Genomic DNA, 21836 nt, shown 5'->3' on the forward strand with positions numbered 1-21836 from the left:
CTCTGGCGTCCAAGCCTTCTGAAGGATTGGCCATGGCAACCAGTGTTTATCCTAATAAAATGTAGCAGATTCATGACACCATGTAAATTATTTCTAAATACTTCTGGAATGTTTAAGAATAATTGCAATTAGTGAACCGCTATAGCTTTAGGCCCTTCTATTTTCTAATATTAGCCCTATACGTGCATTTGGGTATTTTGCTAGGTTTCTGCTGCATTTAAAAAAAAAAAAAAAAGTTTTTAAACTCTCTAGTGTCTTTCTATTTTTAATCTGTCCATATTTCAACCACCCAGTGATTTTTCAGTCGTTTAATTATTGTTTAGAACCCCTATTCTGATATTTGATTTTCAGTGCGCCTCCTAAAAATGTAATGTGTCATGCTTAATCATGTCTTAAATTGCATTTTCTTCTTCACTGGTTTATTTTAAGCTTCAGTAACAATTGCAATATTTCTTTGCGTTTGTGCCTCATCTTCAATGGAAGATCAAGGTTTTGTTTATCTCTGAACTTTTACAGTGTCACAAGTAGATTTCTAATACGTGAGCTAAATAAACCCACATTTAAACTCCATGTACCTATTGTACAACATAGTGTAAGAGTTTAAATTCATTGTCTTATTTGTTATGTACAGTGAAATAAAAACCGAATGCATTGCCAGCAGTTATTGAGCCGCTACAATCTTTTTCTTAACTATGTTATTTATGTTTTTCAGAATGAAGATGTTTCTGCTTGCTCTGACGAAATGTGATATTTACTCAAATCTACTATCTTAATACTGTTTGTATGTTGGTATTCTTCATTACTAAACAGATATTTCTCTTGAAGACAAAAGAGGATGTCTGCCTATTTTTGGAACTGACAAGCCATGGTTCTAAGTCTAAACACTGAATATTATGTAATGTTTTTTTTATTATACTAATTAAAAGTTGCTACATCAGGGCAGTTATTGCTGATCAGTAGACCCATGGCTGTTTTGGCAGCAGACATACAGATTATAATTATGATAGGCATACTTCAGTTGAAGTATTAGCAAGGCGTTGTCCATGCAACTTATGGGTCTGCTAATTTTTCCACATATCTGTCCACTGAAAGCATCAACAGACATGAATTTCTATCCATACATAATGCCTGTAATCCAGTAGATTTACAGGGTAGTCTGGAAAAACATACCTGCCAAAGGACCCATATTTGTAGTGAATATCGGGCAATTTGTAAAAAGTTGCACAAGCCATCTTGCCATATTGATACTTAGGAACCTTAGAAATGTCAAGGGGGCACTGGACGGAGATAAGCAAGCTATCTGAAAGGAGAATTTCCAAGCCACTAAAGCAGAGACCCACAACCACGTGTCTCGCAAGCAATCCCTTGAATGTTGCTCTCACAGGCCTTAAAGCAGGTGCTTAGTTTTGAATTCCAGGCTTGGGGGCAAGATTGTGTGGCATAAAACCAAGTCTGCTGCCAAACAGAGTCTGCTGAAGGCTTCCAACCCATAGGGGCTATCAAATATCCAATCAGGATACTGAGGAACTTTTGCTCCCCAATTCTTTTTACATTTGAATGTGGCTCATGGGTAAAAAAAAAGTTGGGGACTCCTGCTCTTAGGCAAAGACGATCTTAAGCAGAGTTGGTGACTCCTTTAAAGAAACTAGAGAAAGGCCTGCAATACAGGTATAGGACTTGTTATCCAGAATGCTCAGGACCTGGGGTTTTCTGGATAACGTATCTTTCCGTAATTTGGATCTTCATACCTTAAGTCTACTAGAAAATTATGTAAACATTAAATAAAGAGAGAAGAGAGAAGGCCCGTAATTCAGAGCTTTTTGGATAATGGGTTTCCGGATAACGGATCCCTTACCTGTATTAATAATTGTATACATTTATTAATATTTCCACTACACTAATACATGTAGAACATATTAGTATGTATGTCTCTTGATCTACGGTTCCCACTGACAGCTTTAAAGCTTTATGTTCCATGATTCCTGGACAATACAGCATTTGTCAAACTATTAATCCCATGACTTTTAAAAAATGCAATAGATAATTCATTTCTAAAATGTTAAAAATAATGTTTAAAATCAATACTCAACTGTGTAATCAACTGTAATATTGTGCACTATATTCTTCCTGCTAGCGGAGAGAGCCTCTGCGTGGGAATGAAGTAATTTAGCCAAATGGTTCTGAAGCAATTCTAAGCAATCAATGACAAGTGTTTAATAATTTGTACTGACATACTGTATTAAATATAATCCTATGATAAATGTAATAAGGAAAATATGTGGTATTTTGTTCTTGACAACAGCATTAATCTGATTACTGGTCAATATAGGGTATAAAATGTTGCTAAAAAGAGCTATGGAAATGATGGGGTTAAAGGGTACATCATAGTGACCAATAATGGTTTTACATCATAATAATGGGAAAAAAACCCCCAAAAAACTAGTGTGCGTGTGTGCGTGTCGGCCGCCTGGATCAATATGTCCTTATTAGTAGAGACTAAAATAAATGAGTTTGTTTTTTTCCTGCATTGACATTTTGCTATTTATATGTTAAAAGTACATATATTCTTTGTTCTAGGCATAGAAAATCCCACACCCATCCCCTGATGAGCTAATATAACAACAACATAATACACCGATCTTTACAGAGATTATACATTGAAACCTCAGATTTATAACCCTTGATTGAAGTTCTCCTTATTCTACATCATTTATTGTGGTCCCACCTATATATTATGCATAAAACATTTCTCTGAGTTTACGCTCTTCCGGATTTTTCACCATTTTTTTCTAGTCCCCTGAAAAGCATAAAATGGGGATTTTCTGTATATCATTCACATTAGTCCCTGCCTCAGTGGAGCTTAATCTAAGGTCTCTGCCATATTCACACATGGTCAAGCTTTAAGCACAATTTTGGTAAAAGTTCCATCACCATATTATTATTGTTATTTGGCGTCATCACCATATTATTCTTCATTTATACATAGTACAGATAGAAATCATGTGAGCTTTTATAACTCAAGCTTTCTATTATTTGGCAGATGGAAAGGAGCTGTTGCTAACCCTAGCATAATAAGTATGTTAAAAGTTACAGTGCTGCAATGTATCTTGTGACCAGGCGTTTGTGGTCGCATGACCTGGCAGCTAAATTCATTTGTCATTATGATAATAAAATATCCCGCACAAACTTTTCCTAAATTGCTTCATCAGTATAAAAAAATGTTATTCCTGCTGTTGCATCCTTAGAAATGTTGTTTTTATCATTTTTACTGCCTTTAATTACTGAAGCATGAACATGCGGTCCATGAAAATATCCCAAACCAACCATTTCTCCTCTTTCCCGCTTACAATTTTCTGCTTAACCCTATATCTCCACATCAGGAGATGCAGTTGCTAAACTCTACTTATCCAGCTATGTCATTACCTACCATCTTGTCCCAATCACTTAGACCAAGTACCAACTGTGCATTACTTACTGATGAACCATTACTACATCTTCCCTTAAATCAACAACATTTTGAGTATGCATTTTTGTTTTCACCTTTCTCGTGACTATTTGTAGCTCTGTGGTCCATGTGTCTGTTACAGATAAGTCAGGGGTTGTTCTAATGGTCCTCCCTCTGAAGCACCATAGGATGTGGGTAGCCAATCATAGCGCTACCTTCTCACATGGAAAGATATACTGTAAGCTTCGTGTTGAGTTATTTAGCTAATGATTTGCTGGCATCCTACAGGCCAGGGAGCTACAGATATTCCTGGCAAAGAAGTCAACACCAAGTCACTTGGTGGTGCCAACAAGGTTTTTGGGGCAAGTTTTATGAAAGTAAAAAAAACAAAAAAACTATTAAAGACACATTCCTACTATATAGAGGTGTATAATTGGGGTGGTGGTGGTGGAGTCCCTGTTATTATTTAAGTGTCACTAAACTACCATGAGTATTTTTAATACAAGTTTCTATTCTAGTGTACATAAACATTTGTCAACTACTTGTTGAGTGATGTTTACTTGAGTGATGTTTAAGGTATTAGGGGGGACTAAAAGCACAGTTTTATACCTATATTACTAATACCGTAAACATCACTCAAGTCAAGTAAACATCACTCAACAAGTAGTTGGCACTGTAGTATTGTAATGTAAAGAACTGAACTAAAGTTGGGCATCAGACTTTCCTGGGTATACATGCTAATGGAAGGGAAGAATTATTTTTGTGCATGCAGTAAGCATGTTATAGTGCTTGCATGCATTGTCTTAACTTAAACACGTTATACAAAAAAAACCACAAACTTGCTACTGCTTTCTTAAACCTGCTCTGATTATTTTTTTCATTGTTGTTTTTTTTATTTTAAAGCTGTTTTTCAAAATGGAGATTTATGTCTAAGCATTCTAGGAAGGGTATGCAGATCTGACTATACTATTTGATGTTCAAATACATTATGTATATATACAGTGTTGACACATATTAGGGGTCATTTACAACCGCAAATGCATCTGTACAAAACCCCATTCATTAAAGGTACTTGCTTACTTTTATTCATACATAACTCATGTCCTGGAAAATGATATGGAAGTGAGTACATCGGTTTGAAATTATGTGGTCAGGTTTGGTGTTTTTTTTTTAATGACACACGACCCTGGACAAAGACATATTTGGTACAAATAGATATTTCATAACCAATATAAATAAATTTTACTACTAAATGAATAATATTTAATATCACTCAAAAGATCTGGTTTTTGAGATATTTTGATGTGGTTCATCTTCATCATTTTTGTTGGTTAATAGACTTATTTCACACGTCTAAAGCTGTCCATACACTAACTGATGATCATGTATGGGAATGCATTTGAACTAACTGGCAAATTTGTAAACTGGCCACATTTATGTGCACTGCAGGCCCTCCTAAAGGTTCCTCTTCTACGTAATGTTTTGATTTGTTTTCTGAAAAAGTGAACACCCCCCGTTTCATCTCTCACTATTGAATGGCAGAGAATGTTGAAGGCAAAGGCTACCTGGAAGCTTATGAACATTGCAGAAAACTGCCACTTCAAATAATTTTATGCTGTTTTAACCCCAAAACAGAATTCAGGAACAGTCTCAGGATTTTTGAAGCTAACACATTTGGACATATCTGTGTTTGTTCTGTGAACTGCGCTGGGAGTCCCAGTACTGTGTTTGGGAGCTGCTGAGGCTTGAAGAAAAAGGTCTATGAAGGCCTAAAATGTTCATTCTTTGTAGTGGTTTATGTCCATGGTTAAAATAAAGGTGTTTTATTTTTGGAGTGCTTTTAATGCTTTGTATGTCCAGGTTTATTTGATAGAAAGACTTGCATCCTATTACCTTGAGTGAAAACATTGCTTTTATGCTCTTACAAGCTAGTTTTACATTGGGTGCATGCGTATACAGATGCAGAACTGGACAATGTGGGGATTACTGAATTCCTTTTGGAGTTTGGAATTATTATCCTAGAATATTTCACTCACAGCTGGAAACCTATGCATGATCTCCAAGTTACATATGCAAGTAGTTTGGATCCCATGCTACATTTCTTTTCATAATAGTGCTGTCCTTTGCCTCATAATTAATGCAAGTAAGCAATAAATTCTGGTACTGATGCATATTCAACTAAATGGAGATTTTTGTGGATAACCACCTGTGTAATTCCAGGCAGTGTCATTATGTGGCTATTAAAGCAAATAAAGTTCTGTCTTGTATAAAAAGAGCTATAACTCAAGGGATGAAAACATAATTATGCCTCTTTATAGGTCCCTGGTAAGGCCTTCTGGAGTATGCAGTGCAGTTTTTGGCTCCAGACCTTAAGAGGGATATAAATGAGCTAAAGAGAGGGTAGAGACATGTAACTAAACTGGTAAACTGGAGGATTTAAACTATGTGGTTGTTTTCTCTGGCAAAAAGTCTCTTGCGAAGGGATATGATTACTCTCTAAAAATATATAAGAGGACAATATAAACAGATAGTGAGGGGTCTTTTTTCTCATGGAAAAGACAAGAAAAGACATTATTCCTTTAGTTTGGAGGAACAGAATTTTCATTTGAAACAACATAGGTAGTTCTTCATGGTGAGGTCAGTGAGGTTGTAGAAGGTGATGTTGTGACGGCTGATTCTATTAATGCCTTTAAGAGTGGATTTGCTAACTTCTTGATCCAAGGCTATTGTGATCTTAAGAACTACAGTTAATTAGTATACATGTTGGTATATAGATGTGATGTGTATAGGTAGGTCTGAATAAGTATGTGTACAAATGTGCACTGAGGTTCTTATGGAGGGATCAAACTTGATGGACTTGGGACTGGTCTTTTTTCAACCCAACTTAAATATTCTTGCATGGTATTCTTGCAAGTAACATTATACCTTTATGCATTTTTTTGTACATTTAAGACATTTGTGAGCACCCAGGAAGTGTGAATGGAGACCTTTTCTTTGCGGCTCCAGCATTACAAAAGCGAAAGAAATCATCGATGACATTTATTAACAAGTGTTAGTCAGTTTATGAACCGAAAGTGTCATTACCTTAACTGACCTAGCGAAAACATTAATATCAAATTGGATCTGGGTTTAGAGAAGTGTAACTTTTATTTTACTTCTACTTTATTGATGCATTTCAGCTACTGTGACTTATCCTTTAATTAAAGCCACTACTGAACATAAATTAACACCCGCAATTCTTGTATGATTTCTCTGCCTAGATGAGCATCAGTGAAGACCAAATTAAACTGGAGGATTTAGACAAAAATGATACAAAGCAAAAAAACAACAACAGGAAGGCATCAACAGTTTTTAAAGGACCTTTGTTACATATCAGGTATTCTTTTTTTTTTTTTTTACTTAACCTGGCTTGTTGAATTGTTTTATTTGTTAACCTTTTTCATTTTTGGGTATGTTGTCACTGTCATTGGTCACTTCAATTTATCAGTTATGAAAATATCTGAGAAAATGTGTCATGTGTTAAAACAACTGCAAACAAATTATTCCATTGAACAAACAAAATGATGTCACTCATGCAATGTTAGCAAATTCCAACCCTAATCCGTGCCATTGCATGATCCTCATATAAGCTTTATACACACACGTCACCATCATATACAGTTATGAGATCCGTTATCCGGAAACCCGTCATACAGACAGCTCTGAATTACGGAAAGTCCATCTCCCATAGACTCCATTTTATCCAAATCAAAATTTTAAAAAATGACTCCCCTGTTCTCTGTAATAATAAAACAGTAGCTTGTACTTGATCCCAAATAAGATATAATAAATCCTTATTGGAAGTAAAACCAGCCTATTGGGTTTATTTAATGTTTACATGATTTTCTAGTAGACTTATGAAGACCCAATTATTGTAAAGATCCGTTTTCCGGAAAATCACAGGTCCCATGCCTGTATATTGTTTATTTACACATGTGCAAACATAAATCTCAGACTTTATGTTGATGGGATCTGTGCACTACACGGGTGTTCCTTTGTTCACTATTGTAAGTTTGCTATCTGCATGCACACATATATACAGGTATGGGATCCATTATCCAGAAACCGGTTATCCAGAAAGCAATTCGTTTTCCAAAGTCGCCCTAAGTTTCCTCATCAGGCAACTTCGGAAAACGAATCGCTCTGAGTGCCGTCCCACCTGCAATTTACATTTTAACTGGTGAGAAGGCAGGGGAGGCAGTTTGGGGAGATTAGTCACCCCGAAGAAGAGGAGATTTGTCGCCGGGCGACTAATCTCCCTGAATCTGCCTGTGTGTCCTGACCTTTACGGTATAAAGATCCAAATTACAGAAAGATCCCTTATGAGGAAAACCAGAGGGCCCAAGCATTCTGGATAACAGGTCCCATACCTGTATATATATTTATACTGTAGATAGAGCTGTATCTAAAGTGGTGTGTAACAATCTTGTTTGTTCTCTTTTAGTCCAGCAGAAGAACTGCATTTTGGGTCCAAGGAAAGTGGGGAGCGAAAATGTATCATTGTGCTGAATAATGTAACAAAAAACACAGTGGCATTTAAGGTACTGTAGCTTTTGGAAGCCTTCTGTTTCAGCAAACCTATTTATATTTTCACAGTGCAGTATAAGTGCAGTGTAAACTCTTTGGTGACTTTGTTTGCATTAATGTATACAGAGTGCCAAGTCAGCACATCAGTTGTTTCTAGAAATCTGTGTGCCAGACAGAGCTTATGGCTTGAGGTCTTAAGTCAGCAGCTAATATCATCCATGTATCAGAATGAATGCTTAACCAACATATAGTTTATATCATATTTAGGGGGTTATTTATCGAAGGCCGAAGTTTTTTAGACCTCGATTGAACTCACAACTCAAATGTTTTCTAATTTAAGAAAAAACTTGCATGGAAAAAACTCAAATCAGCGAGTTCGTCAAAAACAAATTAGAATCGCTCGAATTGATCAATATTTTGGGCAAAAGCCACAGAAAAAACTCTGCCATTGACTCCTACATGACCTCGACAGGTTTTAGATGGTGCATTTTTGGATTCAAGCTATTTCCATGGTCGGGGTATAATAAATCTCAAAAAATGCAATTTTTTTTGGAAAAAAAAACTCAAACAATTTGAGTTTTTTTTAACCCGAAAAATAGATTTTTGACTAACCTTGAAAACTTGAATTTTTCTTGGAAAACACAACTCAAACCGTAATTAGTCTTCCCCTTAGTGGCTATTGAAAAAAAATCTTACCAACTTGAATATATATATACCAGTAAATATTGTTATTTCACATCTCTTGCCTTGAACCACTATTTTGTGATGGTCTCTGTTCTGCCTCAGAGATCACCTGACCAGAAATACTACAACTCTAACTGTAACAGGAAGAAGTGTGGAAGCAAAAGACACAACTCTGTCTGTTAATTGGCTCATGTGACCTAACATGTATAGTGTGTTTGGTTTGTTTGTGTGCACCGGGAATCCTACGATGCCAGGGGGGCGGCCCTTATTTTTTTTTAAATGGCAATTTTCTATTTATGATTACCCAATGGCACATACTACAAAAAAAGTATATATTTATGAAAAATGTTTATTTAGATAAATCAGGGTTTTACATATGAGCTGTTTTATGCCATGCTTTATATTTTTATAGGGACCTGCATTGGTCGGGGGATTCGTTTTCCTTTAGCTCCTACACTTGAAGCAACAAACACAATATTACCTCACTGGGTGCCCTTGTTATGATTTCTAATACATATATCATTAGTGAATTATTATGACTGCGCCTGATACAATCAGGGGCGCGCCGCCAATGAGGCGAGTTGAGAAACTTGCCTCAGGTGGCAACGCCGGAGAGTTTTCCAGTCAAAATTCGACTTTACTAATGTGAGAGAGCGCAATTGCGCTCTCCGCATTAGTGTTCCTGCCTCCCCTCCTGACAGGTAAGCCAGCGAGGGGGGGGGCGGCATTGCAGGGGCCGCCTCAGGTGGCCCTTACCTTAGAATCGGCGCAGGATACAATGTTTACAAAGTAGATATAAAAGTTCACAAGCAAGCTAATAAACTGATTTGTGACCCCTTAGGTGAGGACAACTGCTCCCGAAAAATACAGAGTCAAACCAAGTAACAGTAGCTGTGAACCAGGAGCAACGGTTGATATTGTGGTGTCTCTGCATGCAGGTGAGTCTAGTACCACAAAAGTTGTTGCATTTTATATGGTTGTGACAGCGGGCATGGTTTATTTAATGCATTTTTAAAGTATAATCTAGAGATCGGTCATCTTTTTGGGAAAATATTTGTAGTACAGTTTTAGGGCTATGGAGCACATTTATTAAAGGGGGTTGTTCACCTTTAAATTAACTTTTAATATGATGTAGACAGTGATATTCTGAGAACATTTGCAATTGGTTTTCATGTAGACAGTGATATTCTGAGAACACTCGCAATTGGTTTTCATTTTGTATTATATGTGGTTCTTGAGTTATTTAGCTATTTATTCAGCAGCTCTTCAGTTTACAAGTGCAGCAATCTGGTTGCCAGGGTCCAAATTCCCCTAGCAACCATGCATTTATTTGAATAAGGGACTAGAATATGAATAGGAGAGGCCTGAATAGAAAGATGAGTAATAAAAAGTAGCAATAACAATATATTTGTAGCCTTACAGAACATTTGTTTTTAGATGGGGTCAGTGACAAATCATTAAATGGCAAATCATTTAAAAACTATAAAAAATAAATAATGAAGACCACTTGAAAAGTTACATAGAATTGGTTATACTATACTTTTTAATAATGTGGGAAATGTCAGGACCTTGCCATTGGAACATGAGCATTTGATTGATAGCGCTGTCTTTAGACAGAACATCCATTCTCAGGTATCCAGATGTAATCGACAAATGTGTTCCCAATTTATAAGCATTCTGCATAAATATGCACAGACAGTAATGCCAGCAGTGCATGTTGTTTTCCTTTATAAATTGTTTTGTCCTTAAAACAGCCTTTGTAGCGTCTCTCCAGGACAGATTCTTAGTAATGGCGGCCGAAATGGAACAGCCCTCTGGTGCCAGCACTCAAGAACTTTCACAGTTTTGGAAGGAGGTGTCCAGGAGTAAAGTCATGGAGCATAGGTATATATTTGAATTTCATTATTTTTGTTGAATTTCTAAGCCTCGTTAATGCATAATTTACAGTCAGTCTTGTAAGAATTTCTGCGGTTCTGTTCATAGAAGATTGTTCACCTTTTAGTATGATGTAAAGAGTGATATTCTGAGTCAATTTGCAATTGGTTATTTAGCTTGCTATTCAGCAGCTCTCTAGTTTGCTATTTCATCAATCTGGTTGCTAGGGTCCAAATTACAGTAGCAACCATGCACTGCTTTAAATCAGAGACTCAGAGCTGGATTTACATAACAGGCACCCCTAGACCCGCTGACATTCATCACCCCCATTCCCTCACTGGAAAGGGAAAAAAACTATTTTATCTCCTCCCCAGTGTTTCTGAACCAATGTGGGTGTGGGTGGGCAGCATGCCACCCCCCTAAAATCCTGCCACCCTAGGCCCAGGCCTTGGTGGCCTTTCCACAAATCCTGGCCTGAAGAGACTGGAATATAAATAGAAGAGGGCCTGAATAGAAAGGCAAAAATAAAAAATAAGCAATAACAATACATTGAGGGGGTGATATCACTCCAACTTGCAGTGTAGCTGCAAAGAGTGACTGAGGTTTCTCAGAGCACAATTCACATGGTTGAGGACACCTGGGAAATGGAAATGTCAGATTTCAAAATTAAATATTTTTAAAAATATGTTTGCTTGTTTAAAAACCGTATTTCAGTGCAGAATTTGCTGGAGCAGCACTATTAACTGATGCATTTTGAAAAAAACAAGTTTTCCCGTGTCATTTTAAGTAAAAGTTTGGCATGAAATTAAAAAAATAAACTGTAAGGCAACTCTAATTATGCGTTGTATTATTTTGTGATGTTTGACTAATTAGCTTTCTATACAGCAGATAAAAGTCTTTGTGAAGCATTGCTTGTTATGAAAGACAAGGGATCTTTACTCACCATTGCAGAATGCTTGGGTGTTGTGCTTTACCAAATCAAATTTATTTCTTCTCTCTATGGGGCAAATTCACTAAGATGCGCAACTTCGCCGCACTTCGCCACACTTCGCCAGGCGTAGTTTCGCCAGGGCTCCGCAAATTCACTAAAATCCGAAGTTGCGCACAGGGGTAGCGTAAGGTTGCGAAGTTGCGCTAGCGTTGATTCGCTATATAAAGAGAAGTTGCGATAGCGAGGGCTAATTTGCATACGGCGCAAAATTCAAATTTCAATGGAGGAACACGTATCTGCACTACAAATACCTAGAAAACCTTCAAATCAGTAAATAAAAATTTTATTTTGCCCTACACATGTGCCCACTGTCTAGGTAAGGGGAAGGGGAGCCCCAAAAATGTTTCGATCTTTTTCAGCCTATCAGCCATCATGTAGAAAACACGCCAGCGTTTTTTGGGACTTAGAAAAAAAATTGACTTTTTTTTAAACAATCCCTATCTACTCTATTGCGCTTCGCCAGGTCTGAGGTGGCGAAGGAAGTCTAGCGTAAAAGGTAGTGTTCACTACACTGTGCAAGTTAGTGAATTTGCGTAGTTTCGTCGCTAGCGAAGATTCGCCTGGCGTAAGGTTGCGAAGTAACACTAGCGAAACTACGCCAGCGTTCGTTAGTGAATTTGCGCAGTAGCGAAAATGCCAAACGCTAGCGAATTAACGCTAGCGTTCGGCGCTTCGCGCCTTAGTGAATTTGCCCATATGGATTATCACTGTAGTGATCATCCATAGAGATGGAGAGAAAAGTAAAAGGAGAACCAAGAAAGGAATTCAGTGATACTGGGCAAATATGGTATCAGAGACAAACATTGACATGAGATGATGAAAAAGACAAATGAATATTGAATCATGGGAAAGTGTCAATGGACCTAAAGTGAATGTGTCCCAGATTTATAATCTGTTGCACTTTTGTTCTATAATAATTTAGTGCACATACCGAGTGATCTTTTAACATTTAAAGGGGAATTCACTACACTGCAGTACATTATGTTTTGAGCTTTTGTACCAGCCCAAGGCAACCACAGCCCTTTAGCAGGAAGATCTGTGTCTCCAAAGATGCCCCAGTAGCTCCCCATCTTCTTTTCTGCTGATTCACTGCACATGCTCTCTGCTGCAGTCACTTACTGAGCTTAGGGACCCACTCACAATATACAGTACACATAGAATAGAAATGTCACAATATAAGGCTGATTAGTAATTAATACAGATAATTACTACATGGCAGCACAGAAACCAGTGCAACTAGAATCAGAATTTAATCATCAGCCGCTTGACGCGTTTTGTGCTTAATGCGGCACTGAATCATAGTGAGAAAGTGCCAAGGTGGCCACAAAGCATGTACAATCCGGCACGTGGGAACTGTCTGTGCCACCTCTCCAGATATCCATACTGGCACATTTGTCTAAACAAGAAATGGTGTTTAACTTTGCTATTTTGGTAAAACACTTGCCTGACAATCAGGAGAGTGTTAAAAAAATGTGATTAAATTCCTTTGGGATACCCCAGTGCACATTTTAGATATCTGCTCATAGTGTAAAAATCACTCAAAAGGTATTTATTTTGATTTTTCAGTTTAAATTTTGTATTTATGTGAAATCAATTTGACTTTGTATTTAATTGAAATCAATCAATCCTTCCTTCCTTTCCTTCCTTCTTCCTTTCCTTCCTCCTTCCTTTCCCTCTCCTTCCAATTCCTTTCCATCCTTCCTTCCTTTCCCTCCTTTCCTTCCTTCTTTCTTTCTTTCCTTCCTCTCCATACTTCCTTCCTTTCCCTCTCCTTCCAATTCCTTTCTTTTCCATTTTATTTTTCACAGGTTACGATGCCACGCTGTTGAAAATAGCAAGCCAGCCTCATTAATCCTGAAGTCAAACACAATAAACCACGCTGTATCAGACAGTGACGATTTGCATTTTAAGGTAAACAGTTCAGATTGGTCAGTTCATTGATGGTGCAATGATATATTGTATTTGCAAACATGACAAACATCTGTGACACAGGGCACACAATGGTCAAATCTTCATCATTAGTTTTTTTTTTAAAATATCTTAGCAAAGATACCTCATCTAAATAATGCACAGTATGATCTTCATTAGTAGCTACAAATTTACAGTGAGGCTTTAGTTTCATTGTTATTCTAATTTTTTGTTAAAAGTAGAGGTGCACCAAACCCATAAGCCACACAGAAAACAATACTGAAATAAATACAAACCTTGATTTACTTATTTAAACTTGAGAGAAATCAAAAATGTTTGCATCAATTATAAACAAAAATTCTTGCACTGAATTGTATAGAGCTTAAAGTCACATGACTTTAACAGCTGTTAAATGCAGTTGTCATGTAAACTGATTGCTCAATTATTGCTTCCACAAACACTGATTATTTCAGAATACCAGCCTCCCCATCATCCCCAGTGTTGTACTTTTAATGTTAAATCATCACACTAAAAAATAAAATACCTTTGCAGTGAAGGGCACTAAAAACAAAAACCAACTAGATCCGTATCATCCGATACATAATAAATATTTTTCCTTGTCTTGTAGGCTGGGAGTTTAAAGAGTATAATATAATCAGTGATGCACGGCTGGTGTGAGACCCATGGGTTGTGCAGGTTTGGGATAAAGTATGTGCATCTTGATAGGATTTAGGTTGGATGTAGGTTTCTACAGACCAGCTGCAGAATACAGTGGTGTGGTGGTCATTTTTAAATAATAACTACTGGGCAAAATTGCACCTGGGCAGTAACCCATGGAAACAAATGGTAATTTGCAAAAAATTCTATTCAGAGATTGTTTTGTAGGGGTTACTGTCCCGGTGCAGTTTTGCCTAGTGTTTTTTAACTATTTTCTGCAGCTGGTCTGTATAAACCTGCATCCAACCTAAGCCCTATCAAGCTGCTCGTGCTTTATCCCAAACCTGCACAACCCATGGGTCTCACACCAGCCCGTTCATAACTGATTATCTTATCCTCTTTCCACTTTTCTTGACCACCTGCCAATTGCTGGCGGGATAATGTTGTGCTGAATCCGTCCCCAACTGACGTCAAAATAGAGGATTAGCCAGTAATGGTAAAAAAAAGTCTCTTCTCAAGCTCAGACCCTGGTTGATGCAGGTACAGTATATCTAAGGCCCCATTAAACACAGTTGACTGGGTGGGACATACCATATGGCTGACCACTGCCATTTCTTATTCAGTAAACTGATAGAATTGGTCATGAGTGTGAATAATTTTCGAAGGCACTGTATAAATATAAATATATAGCATAAAAATGGCATCAATGTTTATTGTCACTTGTAGATTATAATTCCTACAAAATACGAGGATATTAGAGATCACCTATAAATTTCATGATGGTTATTAATAGGGATGCACCGAATATAGGATTCGGTTCGGAATTCGTCCAGGATTCGTCCTTTTTCAGCAGGATTCGGCCGAATCCTTCTGGCCGGCCGATCCGAAATCGCATGACTTTTTGCCAAAATAATGGATTCGGTGCATCACTAGTTATTAATGCTAATTATGGAACCTTTGGCCTTTATAAAGTTCTGAGACTCCTTGGTGATTTTTGAGCCTTATTTCCAACAGTGCTGGGTACGTTGTCCCTATGTTGCCACATAAGCAGTGAATTAGTAGGTTACATAGTTACATAGTTAGTTACATAGTTAAATCAGTTTGAAAAAAAGACAAAGTCCATCAAGTTCAACCCCTCCAAATGAAAACCCAGCATCCATACACACACCCCTCCCTACTTTCATACAAATTCTATATACCCATATCTATACTAACTATAGAGATTAGTATCACAATAGCCTTTGATATTATGTCTGTCCAAGAAATCATCCAAGCCATTCTTATAGTCATTAACTGAATCAGCATCACAACATCACCCGGCAGTGCATTCCACAACCTCACTGTCCTGACTGTGAACAACCCCCTACGTTGCTTCAAATGAAAGTTCTTTTCTTTTAGTCTAAAGGGGAGGCCTCTGGTACGGTGATCCACTTTATGGGTAAAAAGGTCCCCTGCTATTTGTCTATAATGTCCTCTAATGTACTTGTAAAGTGTAATCATGTCTCTTTGCAAGCGCCTTTTTTCCAGAGAAAACAACCCCAACCTTGACAGTCTCTCCTCATAATTTAAGTCTTCCCTCCCTCTAACCAGTTTAGTTGCACTTAGTCTCTGCACTCTCTCCAGCTCATTTATATCCTTCTTAAGGACTGGAGTCCAAAACTGCACTGCATACTCCAGATGAGGCCTCACCAGTGACCTATAAAGAGGCATAATTATGTTTTCATCCCTTGAGTTAATGCCCCTTTTTTATGCAAGACAGAACTTTATTTGCTTTAGTAGCCACAGAATGACACTGCCCAGAATTAGACAACTTGTTATCTACAAAAACCGCAAGATCCTTCTCATTTAACGAGACACTGCCATTTAGTGTAAAACTTGTTTATATTATTTTTGCCAAAGTGCATAACCTTACATTTATCAACATTGAACCTCATTTTCCAGTTTGCTGCCCAGTGTCCCAACTATGTAACTGTGAATTAGTAGGTAATGCTCATTTTCATTGGACTGAATCCATTTCTGCTTCTCTCCTTAGCTGAATCAGCTGCTGGAAACTAACAGAAGACTAGAAGCACAGATTGGACACTGCATCTGGTTTCAGCATATGTTAGTTGCCTTATTATCCATTCTGGTTGCCATTGTTGCTGCTGGAGTGTATAAGATGAAACACCAGGACTGTTAAATGTGTTGCTCTTCTATCAGTTCCGCTGCCTATGAAACCACCCGTGAGAATAATAGATCTGCCCCCCCCCCACATGACCAAAGTTGCCTTGGAAGCAGTGTTAATGTTGTTTAAGAAACTATTTCATAAAGAGGTTACAGCGTTCTTCAGACATATAAATGACGCCAATAATTGGCGTAACTTTGCTTTTGTTTTTAGTTGTGAAGCTCTACTCATAGCTGCAAAAATGTGAACAGTTTTGTTTTCTTATAAAGAAGGCCATGCATATCGTAGACAAGCCTGCCGCCATGACCCTGAATGTTATATTAATGTGAGCTTTGGATACTTCTCAAGGCAATATTTAATATTTAAGTTCTAAGCAGATGTTGGCTAAAAGAATGCACTACAGAATTCTTGTGGAGCCTGTGATTTTACCGTGTAGACCTTTAAGAAAGCTCGCTTATTTCTCTATACTAGTTTGCAATTCAGCAAATTCCCATATTTGTTGCCATAGCTCTTGCATGCCATAAATACTTGAGCCATAAGTTGTCCATCACTAATTAATTAGTGCCGAACATTTGTCAGTGTGAATATCTCAATGGCGTAGATCCCATAAATCTATAGATTTGGAAGATTTATGACAATGCTATGCTACTTACTAAAACTGTAGAATTCAGTTATGTTGCCACTGGCTTTCATTTGCTCTCGTCTTAGATAAAACACAGGAACCTCCAGAGGCCATTTGTTAAGAAGGATAGCATTGACAGGACATTGCTTTCCTGTTATAGGGTTGAAGGATGAATGCATATAGTGCATCGAGCCAATTATAACCTCAGGTTTCAGTCCCTCCTTTTCCTGCTGCTACTGATAATGTAAATAAATGTTTTTAAGATACTGTATGGTGTCATGGTCTCGTTAATTATGCCTGATTGGATGACATCTTACATTATTGTATAACCAGAAAATATCATATGTAAATAATTATGTTTTTCTTTTTATTGGTGGCCTTGAGGAGAATGTCGTCATGGAATATCGGTCGTTATTATACTTAATTATAAAACGTATTTTAAAGGAGAACTACTCTAAGGGATCAGGTTCAAGATACATTAAATTTAGATTGTGTAGATGTTTTAAAAGGGCACTCCTTGTTAACCCATTCTATACATTCATCAAAAAAAATATTATGGATTACTTTGGAATTTACATAATCATAAATAAAATAATAATAATAATAATAAAAAATAGGCATTTCCCTTCTGAATAACACGGATCTGTCCTACACAAGCACTAGCACATTTTCTCTTAGGATAAGAAAAACACCAACACTAGTTCCTCACCACAACCGACACCTGTCCCACACAATAACACTAATACTTTTCTTAGAAGAGTATGGACGCATGAATCCTATAAAAAGAACAATAATAATTATTATGGGTACTATAGGTTTTCTATTTTCCTCCAACCAATGTGAACAATAATGTGGATATTATGTATTTGGTACAATAAATATAAAAAGTAAAAAGAAAAAAAAAAGGAATTTACATAAATGTTTAAAAAAAAATGGTCATTAACCATAGCCTTTTGTGAGATTCAATATACTTAACCAGTTGTTGTTGGCTGGTCTGGGATAATGAAGCCTGAAATAGAGCCCTGCATTTCCAAGACCCTTTACCCACAATGGGTAAAGGTCCCCATAGACTCAAAGATTTTTCATTGGTGAACGATCGATTTCAGTGCAATCCGACGAATCCGTCAAATTATCGTGAGGTTAGTGGAAATGGAACGATTGTGCATCTTATGATTTTTCGTCCGATATCTGTCAGAAAATTGATCAGGCACGTTAAAGGAAAACTATACCCCCAAAATGAACACTTAAGCAACAGATTTGTTTGTGAGTACAGTGAATCCTACGATCCCAGGGGACGGCCCTTATTTTTCAAAATGGCAATTTTCTATTTATGATAATCCAATGGCACATACTACTAGAAAAGTATATTATTATGAAAATGGTTTATTTACATGAAGCAGGATTTTACATTTGAGCTGTTTTATGCAATATCTTTTTATAGAGACCTACATTGTTTGGGGGGTATAGTTTTCCTTTAAAAAAAATTGTATCAGTCCCAGTGCAATCTATTCTATGTTTGCAGGGCCAAGCAGGCAGCTACCCTCAGTTTTGCTGGCAATATTGCTTGAAATGGTCTTTTTAGTTGATGGACACATCGTGCATTTAAACGATTGTTTCGAGATGATCGTTGTCTCACGATAACGAAAAGATCTTTTAAAAATCTTTACATCTATGGCCAGCTTTAGCCTATTTACTGACCCAGGAACTGTGAAAGAGGAAGTGATGTCACCTTGTGCCAGATGTGACATCACTCCGGAGTCAGATAAACCATATCATTGGGAAAAAATCCTCATGTGGGAGTATTAGAGGCTGCACTTTACCTGGGTACCAAGGCATGGATGGGTACCAAGGCAGGGTACCCATGGACTATCCATACAGTCAAGGTTTGCAGGTATTCCATGAGTACCAACCTGATGTAGGCGTCTGCCCTGAAGGTTCAGACAAACATAAATATGAATATTTTTTGATTCCTAAAATTTCCATTGAAGTTTGATTGATTGAAATTTAACCTAGTTACGGACCTTGGAACTCTGAAAGAGGAAGTGATGTCACCATGTGCCAGATGTGACCTCACTCCGGAGGCAGATGTCGATTGAACGTAATTTTCCCCATTGAGTTTGGATCTTACAGGAATAGTTGATATGCTCTTCTTTCCTATCTCTGTGTTTTATCAAAAAGGATATTAATGCATGTGATAAATCTATATTGTATTTTTGTGCTACAATATTATACCATTTTTCCTTTTGTTTTTAAACCCAGTGACATATGCATACAGTATATGTCTGTATTGTGAATACACTTTTGATCTTCTGTGCAGATGAAACGGGGCTGTCAAGCAACCTGAACGGTGTGAGTAGTAGCAATTAGAAGCAATTGCCAGGTTTGAAACAGAACATCATGTACGTTGGACTTGAAATGGCAGCAAGATGGTCACAGTCACGAGTATGACAGGGATATATGTCCACTGGCAGATAAAGGCTGCTCAAGTGACAGTCGCCCAGTGAACTGCTAAAGTGTAAAAGAATGTCCTTCATTTTTATAACTGAGGTGGCAGCTGGGAGAAAAAAAACATTTGTTATATTTGAAAAAAAAAGCACATTTATTCATATGCACAATCATATCTTGCAACTGTCAAATTACCAAGCATTTGTTTGTTTTTTTTAAATAGGGAATTCAATGACAGTATTGTTCCCTATATGTTTTTTTTTTCTTTCCCTTTTATTTTAAAGGAAAGAGGAGGAACATGCAAACAAAACGTGGTTCACAGGCAGTAAACAATCATTAATATATGGTGTCACCAAGAGAGAAGTAATTGGAAGTAATTCCCAATTACCTATTGGGAAAAAAGCAGCATAGTCCTCCAGCTGAAGGCCTTCATTTTGCACCTCTGAGTTTTCTCCTAAGTGATCATCGACACAGAGCATGCACAGTTGGAGCCAATTCAGACTTTGAGAGCCAATTCAGCCAATTCAGAGGTTGAACAGTGCATGCTCCATGTGTGCAGTCAATTGACAGAGAAGATTCAGGGATGCAAGATGTCACCCTTCAAAAGGATGGATTCTGGGTGGGCAAACTGTTGTGAGTACAGTATTACACTGTCCATTAAAGGAGAAGGAAAGCTACGGAGGCATTTTATTGCCAATAGATTAGCTGCAATAGTGCAAGCTAGAATGCTATATTCTGTAGAATGTTTTACCATACCTGAATAAAAAGCTCTAGAAACTCTCTGTTTGTTTAGGATAGCAGCTGCAGTATTAATGTGGTGTGACATCACTTCCTGTATGAGTCTCTCCCTGCTCTGGGGTCAGATTACAGTAGAGAAGGGAGGGGTGGGGGAAGAGGAGCAAACTGAGCATGCTCTTGCCCAGGGCAATGAGGTTTAAGCTGAAGGCAGGAAGTCTGATACAGAAGTCCATGAGTACACAATAGAAGGAAAGAAATACAGTGTTTCTTTTGACAGGGGACTCAGAGCAGCACTACTTTGGGGGTTTACTGGTATATTTAGATGGACCTTTCTGATAAGGCTTACTTAGTTGTAACCTTTCCTTCTCCTTTAACCGCATATTTAACACAACATCAGATATAAGTGTTACACTTGTGACTACACCTGCCGAGAAATTCAGTCTTCTTGAAGTTGACTGCTGAAGATGCAGGACACGAGATAGATCTTTACATAGAAAGTAGGCTCCGGCAGATGTCCTTCAAAGAGCTACAATATTTACACTGTAGTCTTCCCAAGATCATTGTAGAAGTAGAAGTGACTCTGCAAAATCTCATTTACTAATACAATTAATTGTTGTGGTGTACTAGGGGCTTATTTACCTGGGCTTCATTGGGTTCAAGAGAACAATGCACTGCCAATGTCTTCTTCCACTATGCTAATGAATTGCTTAACAGTGGGAAGTGAGGAGCCATTAGAATAATGCAGCATAAAATGCCAGGGTTTCATGTCCTGTCTCTTTCTTTTCTTCTCTTCCTTTTTTCATGTTAAGAACAGGTTTATAACGTTAAAACGGAGAGATCCAAACGTTCCATAGAATACTTTGACAGCAAAATGAAACAGTACAGTAGACATTCACTTATACTAGCTGACTTTCAGTCAAACTTCCCATCGCACATAATGGCCCTGATGGCAAATCATTTTTCAGTCACCATCACTCGTCAGAAAAATAAGATCTGCCAAAACTCAAAGTAATTATGTTTAAATTTCTCAGTAGTTACACATCATTCATGGAAACAGACATACAGGAAATCAGAGCTCATTTGTTTAATTGTTGTGCTCCTTTGTATAAGCCGAGAAAAGAGCTTGAAAACGTTTCAAGAAAAGTCATAAGCGTCAAGCCATTGTGTAAGAATCGTCCCACGGCTCTGGAGATGACTCACCCATGAATTCTAATGGTTTTGCTGTAACTGTGAAGTGTTTCTAACGAGAGATGACGTGAATATTCTACTGGACCATGACCAATCGATTTAGATTATAGATATTCTAACACTCTGCACAAGTCAATTTCAGTTCCAGCCTTTTATGCTAATGTCTAATATTTTGGGTGCTTTGTGAAATATTTCTCCCATCAGCTATCTTGTTTTAACTTTCCTGAAGCTCCTTTTAAATGCTTCTTCTAAAACCAGCCACAGACAGGCAAATTTTAGCTGCCGATTTGGCTCCTTGTGTCTGAGTCGGCAGTTGATCTGATTGTTTATCGGCCACATCAAGAGGCCTAACTGGCTTATATCTGGAAATCTTTCAGACATTGATGGGCTGGTTTAAAGATCTCATTGAGGCACTGACCGAGATTGGCTCCATGCTGCCCTCTCCCGACGGCCTGTCGTGATCTGATTGATTGGCCCTTCGCGGTATCTCCCACCTCATGGTGGACATATTTGGGAAAGATCCACTCATTTGGTGACCTTGTCAAATTAGCAG

The 21836-nt window shown here is 37.6% G+C and overlaps 1 protein-coding gene across 2 annotated transcripts in view; it reads left to right on the forward strand.

Annotated features, from left to right (window-relative positions):
* The window catches only part of mospd2.L (motile sperm domain containing 2 L homeolog), a 54260-nt gene extending 37082 nt beyond the window's left edge, over positions 1-17178 (forward strand). The window contains exons 10-15 of one of the 2 annotated variants that reach the window (XM_018245223.2): positions 6706-6821; positions 7929-8025; positions 9537-9633; positions 10450-10579; positions 13370-13472; positions 16159-17178. In XM_018245223.2, coding sequence (XP_018100712.1) covers positions 6706-6821; positions 7929-8025; positions 9537-9633; positions 10450-10579; positions 13370-13472; positions 16159-16305 — 690 coding nt within the window. In that variant the 3' untranslated portion in view covers positions 16306-17178. Of the gene's footprint in view, positions 1-712; positions 2267-6705; positions 6822-7928; positions 8026-9536; positions 9634-10449; positions 10580-13369; positions 13473-16158 lie in introns of those variants that run through there. The other variant, NM_001094678.1, reaches the window with a different exon arrangement.
* Positions 17179-21836: the final 4658 nt, after the last annotated feature.

The sequence above is a fragment of the Xenopus laevis genome, chromosome 2L (assembly GCF_017654675.1).
Source record: "Xenopus laevis strain J_2021 chromosome 2L, Xenopus_laevis_v10.1, whole genome shotgun sequence".
NCBI lineage: Eukaryota > Metazoa > Chordata > Amphibia > Anura > Pipidae > Xenopus > Xenopus laevis.